General features: G+C 39.3%; 1 protein-coding gene and 1 pseudogene across 1 annotated transcript; one reads left to right on the top strand and one right to left on the bottom strand.

Annotated features, from left to right (window-relative positions):
* Positions 1 to 385: 385 nt before the first annotated feature.
* On the top strand, positions 386 to 2,967 carry LOC140924165 (uncharacterized). The gene has a single exon (XM_073374196.1). The coding sequence runs from the start codon at positions 600 to 602 to the stop codon at positions 1,881 to 1,883; it is 1,284 nt and encodes a 427-aa protein (XP_073230297.1). The 5' UTR covers positions 386 to 599; the 3' UTR covers positions 1,884 to 2,967.
* Positions 2,968 to 5,010: 2,043 nt separating this feature from the next.
* The window catches only part of LOC140924895 (apolipoprotein L3-like), a 2,513-nt pseudogene continuing 817 nt past the window's right edge, over positions 5,011 to 6,706 (bottom strand).

Here is a 6,706-nt window from a genome sequence, read left to right as displayed (position 1 = left end):
TAAGATAAATGTAGAACGTCTTGTATGAAGGAAGGGGCTTTCTTATTTTTACATATCCAAATATAATATCTGGCTAATAGTAGACGGAGATATATTTGATTATGGTTTTTAGAGGCATCTGGTGTCAAACCAAAGCCTGTAGAAATATTTATTTTGTAATTTTGTGGGATAATTTGTGGTAAAGTAAGTTGTTGGATTAAGAAATTCCAAAAGGTGGTTACTTTGGAACAAGACCAAAAAAGATGCGTCAGTTTTTCTAGTTCTACGTTACAAAAGGAGCAGTCTGGATTGTCTTTTATTCCAATTTTTGTTAAAAAGTCATTGGTCGATATTCGTCTGTGCAGAAATTTGAATTGAAATTCTACCAGTCTTGTCCTTTTAGTACATTTTAGAGCAGCTGTCAGCCGTTTAAGGAACTTTCTTCCCATGTGCAAAATGTGTTTGCGCGTCTGGGAAAAATTGCCTTCGATGGAATTAAAGAGGGAAGACTAATTTTTGAATCACACAAAGTTAAAGACCTAGCGAGTAATGGCTTGTTTCACCGTTTACCTGACACTAGAGACCATCCTTTAGCAGAGAGAAGAGAACAATACTGTTTTATGCACCTGACTATACAGGAGTTCTTGGCGGCGAAGCATTTGGTGGACACGTACAGTTCCGAAGACCTGCAGAAGTTTATTTCCGATCACATCCAGGATGGCGCGTGGAAGGTTGTGATGCAGTTTGTGGCTGGACTGCTGGCTGAAAAAGAAGGACAATCAACAGATATTTTCAGCGACCTTCTTCCCTCAGAAACGTTTACTGATAAAGATGACATCATTATGAATGAAGATTCAGAGAAACGAACTGAAACACTGACCTGTTGGCCAGCTCCTAAAGACAGGTTATTAGTGGTGACGCTATTCAATTGCATGTATGAGAACAAAGCCTCTGATCGAGAAGTTCAAATGAAACTGGCGAAAATTGGTTGTAATGCGCTTAATTTTTTTAGTTGTAACCTGTCACCTCTCGACTGTTTAGCATTAGTGCATGCACTTAAGTCTGTTGAAGGAATTTTGGATTTTGATTTAAGAATCAACAACCTTCAGTCGCTAGGATGTATTGAGATTGCGAAGTTGTTACCTGGCAACCAACACAATCAGGGTTTTTGCGAACTAAAAAGATTAAACCTCAGGCATAACAACATAACTGATGAAGGAGTAAAACATTTATCCACAGCACTCACACACACTAACTGCACACTAAACAGCTTAAACCTCTGGTATAACAACATAACTGATGAAGGAGTAAAACATTTATCCACAGCACTCACACACACTAACTGCACACTAAACAGCTTAAACCTCTGGTATAACAACATAACTGATGAAGGAGTAAAACATTTATCCACAGCACTCACACACACTAACTGCACACTAAACAGCTTAAACCTCGGGTATAACAACATAACTGATGAAGGAGTAAAACATTTATCCACAGCACTCACACACACTAACTGCACACTAAACAGCTTAAACCTCTGGTATAACAACATAACTTATGAAGGAGTAAAACATTTATCTACAGCACTCACACACACTAACTGCACACTAAACAGCTTAAACCTCGGGTATAACAACATAACTGATGAAGGAGTAAAACATTTATCCACAGCACTCACACACACTAACTGCATACTAAACAGCTTAAACCTCAGGCATAACAACATAACTGATGAAGGAGTAAAACATTTATCCACAGCACTCACACACACTAACTGCACACTAAACAGCTTAAACCTCTGGTATAACAACATAACTGATGAAGGAGTAAAACATTTATCCACAGCACTCACACACACTAACTGCACACTGCACACTAAACAGCTTATACCTCGGGCATAACAACATAACTGATAAAGGTATAAATCTCGTAAAGTCAATGAACATAAACTGTAAAGTATCTTTCTAACTTTTCTAAAAGGTAAATGTTTCCCTGTTGAAGAAATTTTGGATTTTGATTTAAGCTTCAACAACTTTCAGTCGCTAGGATGTATTGAGATTGCGAAGTTGTTACCTGGCAACCAACACAATCAGGGTTTTTGCGAACTTAAAAGATTAAACCTCGCTTTTAATCAGATAACTGATTAACACCACACTAACTACAAACTAAACAACTTCAAGCTGAATCAATATTGCTTTTTCTAAACTTAAAGCTCAATAAGATAACTGATGGATGTATAAAACGCTTCACTAGCAGCACTGCACTCACACATACTAACTGCAAAAGAAACAAAGCTTAGACCTTAGAGCTAACAAAATAACTCAGCAAGGGAAAAATCTCTCAAACGCAAGGAAAATAAACTATAAAGTATTTATCTAAGCATGTGTAAATATACTTTTCTGAACAGCAATAATTTGAACAGCATTCTTTGACATTATATTTTCGATTTTTTAAAAAGAAGTTTTAAAGTTTTTTATTATAGTTCGGTAATCAGGTAGCTTCTAAGCAATCTCCAAGCTCTTATGTTTCTGTTTATATGTTGTTTTGCTTTGTTTTGAGTTTTTTTTCATAATAATGGTGTGGGTTTTTGTGAGGAGAGAAAATTTGTTTGGTCATTACTATATCTTTACATAGCAACAGGGTGTGATTTGAACAAACCAAAAGAACTAAAAGCTGAAAAGGTTTAGGATAGATTACAGTTTACTAACTCCTAAAAAATCTCCACTTATCGTGAAGCCTAGCGTTAATAACAATGTGTCTTAATGACCCATAATGCCGGAAGACTGGAACAAATTAATGGACATTTACATCTAACTTAGATAACTAAACATAGAGCTACATATGAAAAAATTTTCCTATAGGAATGTAATTAGTATAATGATTGTGATAATGCTCCACTGATACACAGTAAGCGTCACCATAGAATTATATTTTGCAGTTATTGCTATCTTAAAGTGAGTGATACATCATGTTTAGCTTTCCTGCAAGTATTCAACCTTGTATATAACTTTAGTTTTTGATATGAATAAAGTTCTGTTAGACCAATATTATAGATGTCGGCCTGGCCTCCCTCCTTAGTAAATCAATCTGTGCATCCAGCAAAATGCAGGGCAAACTGCTTTTGGGACAAAAACGCAGAGAAATGTCTAACAAGGGGATGGCGCGGGGAGGGGGACGGAGAGTATGTTTTCCTTTTTAACGCATGAATACTTTTTCTTCGGCTGAGAGGTAAAACTTTGTATATAAACCGTAACGGATTCAGACCCGCATGAGATGTTTTCGAGGTGGAGCGGTTGTTTCATGACCAAAATGAAGTGTCACAGCGCTTCGGGTTTGGTCACGGGAAGGGCCTCCCTATTTGTTGAGGTTAAAAACCGTTTTTTGACCAAGTAACAAGATATCCTGCCCTCAACATTTTGAAAGCAGCGGCCTTACTGGCAGTCAGAAGCCGAGGTTGATTTCAACAACTCACCTTCAGAAACTGTAAAGTGCCAGCTAACACACCTGCTAACATAAGAAGTAACAATTAAGCGGAAATCCAAGATCCCCGGTGAAACGAAACTGGTATCAGGGTGCTGTTCAACAAAAATGCGAAAATGAAGTTTGGGTACGAATGTGCTGCTGAGTCCTTAGGGACTTGTCAGAAATTAGCAGGGGGGAGGGGGGGTGGAAACAGAGGGAGGGTCACAACTTTTTGAGACTCAGAAAAGGGAGGGGTCATAAAAAATGGGCCGTTAAAAGGGGGAGGGTCATGCAAATATATGCCCGTGATCATGTAGAGGTTCACCCACAGAAGAAAAAGGAAGTTCTTTATCTGTTAAAAAAAAAAAGAACAACGGAACATTATGGATATTAACTGTGACGTAGTATTGCAAGAATTTAACAAACATCTACTTTTCATTTATAACAATGCTATAGAGTCTTATTGCAATTATGAATAATGTTGTTAATGTTACTAGAGTTTTGGCTATCCTTTTCATCACTGTCTTCAGCATCACCATCAATGCTGCTGTGAGCATCTTGATCATCATCATTTATGTCATCAGCATTTTATTTATTTTATTGGCTTCGCATTGATACAATCACTTTCATCACTATCATGATTTTCATTTAAGTTGAAGCGTAGATATTGCATGATAATTTCCTGTGATTCATTGATGAACAATCCCTTCTCAAAGGCATATTGGATATATGGCCTTTGTGTTTTGAGGCAGAGCCCACTTATTAATTCATAATGAAGAGATTATGGGCCAATAGGCTCTGTATTCAACATCATGCGACTCCGCTGAGATGCAATGGTTTCAATAACTCTTTTGCAGTTAGCTTCCATTCTTTTTGCCCTAGCTTTTTTTTTTTTTTGCTTTCCTTTTATTTTGTTTTTGTTTCCTTCCTCTTTTTTCTTGTTGGCTTGGAATACTACACCCTAAAGAGCCTGGAACATTTCTCTTTCAATTCTGTAAGGTGGGGAGGGTCATGATATTTTAGGCCAAGCTCAAGGGGAGGGTTAGCAAATTTCACTCCCATTGCAGGGATGGGTCACCTAATTTCCGGACCCAAATTTAAAATTCCCACCTCCCCTCCCCCCCTGCTAATGATCCGTTCTTTTCGCGGTTTCGTGACCCAGTCTCCTACTCGTCAGTTCTCTTTGTCGTCACGCAACGGTCCTCCAGTTTTGGGGGAAGACATAAACATGATAGAAGCTCTTTAACCCTTAAAGAGTGATCAACGTCAGGAGCCCACAGAGTGGTCATGAGAGTTAAGGACATGATCGCATAAGATGATTCCAATTGATACTTCAACAAATTCTCCCCCTACTTCCATTGAAAACGTATAGGGATAACAAATGAGAATTTGAATTTTGATATTAGGGTTTAAGGGGTTAAGGAGTAGTATTCCTAATCCGCTCTGGGATAATAGCTTCCGCCTACACTCTCTTTCCTTGTTCCGCCCTCTCTGGATATTTGTATAAGTGTTTATGGACTCATGGGATTGTAGTTTCACCAAACCTAACCATTCGTTTATGATACACATTTTAATATTATTTGACTCTTTACATTAACACGATACAGTTACTACATTTACTACAACATGTATGACTTTTTCCTTTGCGTGAGTCAAAACGTTACATCCTAGAAGGGGAAAATTTGACGTGCATTTATTTTTTATTGTAACAGCGTCGTCTGCAGCAATATCTCCATCATTTTCAAAACCTTTTTGTTTTGTGTTAACTATCATTTGGAAGTAATATTTCTTTTTCTGTTCCTTGTCGTTTATCTATGTCATCATTTTGTTTATCCTGCTCGTTACTATCATCACTGTCTCGATTCTGCTCCTGTTCCTTATCATCGTCCATCTTATTATACGCCTCGGTAAATTTCTCATCAATGAAGCTCTCCACCAAACCTTGGATCTCCCCTTTATCTGGGCATTCAAGTTCGTCAAGAATCCGCCGGATATCTTGTACAGCAGCAGATGTGGATCCACGATGCAGCTCCAAGGATGATTTGACGAGTAACGTGATATCCAGCGGCAACAGAGCTGCGCTGATTACAGAACCAGCAACGTGTGCCGCGCGAGTCCCCGCAGTAGCCGTACTTCTGGCTACAGCGCCTGCAGTAGCGGCTGCTGATGCAGATTCTGTGGCTGCGGAAGTGGCTGCTCTGAAGAACCTGGCACCGAATTCTACTCTCTCTTCGGTGGACGCGCCGATCTCTTCATAGGATATCCGCTGACTAAGAAATTCAAATCCACTTCCTTCTAATTCTCTGAGCAAAACCGCGTCATCATGCAGCGGTTTAAGGAACTCTGCTAAGCTAGAGATGAAGTTCTATAAGGAATCTAACTGTTTTTGGAGCTCGTTACAAGCTTCACGATCGTCCTCAATTGCCGCTTGCACTTCTTTGAGTCCTAATTTTTCCAAGATTATTTCAACAACTTTGGAACCAGACATGACCAGTCCCCCCGCGCCGCCAATTCCTGCCCCTACAAGGGACACTACGATTCCGGCCCCAAATGTAAAGGGTGCAGCAATGAGGCCCGCAACTGACAGGATCTCTCCGATGGTACCCATGGATGCTCCTGTTATGGTTGAGATATTCACGTTTCTGTGATGTTCATGTAGCTTTGTGGCTAGTTCTTCTAATTGTTCTTTAGTGCGCGTTCTTATTGGTATCCAGCTTAGAAAAGTGTCGTGTAATTCCTCTCGAAGTTTGTGCAGTTGATCAAATTGCGCAGTGATATGGTTAACGATGAATGATTCGTGGTTTTCGAGCATGTCACTGCTATCGTCCTTGTTTTCCACCTCTGTGGGTACAGCTACTGACCAAAAAAAGAAAAAAAGATCAATGTTTCTTGGCTAAAGTTCTCTGCCACAATAATTCACATAGAAAAGTGGAAGCCACATTGCAGTTAAACATTTGGGCAGTTTTATTTTGCGTTTCGAATGTTGCGATTAACAAAAAATGGCATTCACCTACCTGCGGTCAGCTCTTAGCTTTTTCCAGGCGTTTAGATAGTGGAGAGTGCTACGAAATGGAGAGCGAAATGTTATTGAATGTTGATTAAAATGGAAAAATCGTTGTTGAATCTGATTTATGCGCAAATGTTCGTTTTTTCGCCTTAATGAATGTATCGTCGCACTGTTAGTCGCCGTTTCACGCAAATGAATGTGCATTTTCTCTTAATGAACATCAAAAGGTGTAATCCCCCCCCCCCCCCCCCCCCC

This window comes from Porites lutea, chromosome 14 (genome assembly GCF_958299795.1).
Source record: "Porites lutea chromosome 14, jaPorLute2.1, whole genome shotgun sequence".
In the NCBI taxonomy this organism is placed as follows: Eukaryota; Metazoa; Cnidaria; class Anthozoa; order Scleractinia; family Poritidae; genus Porites; species Porites lutea.
The sequence above is the reverse complement of the archived record's forward strand: the minus strand, read 5'-3'. Positions and strand labels throughout refer to the sequence as shown.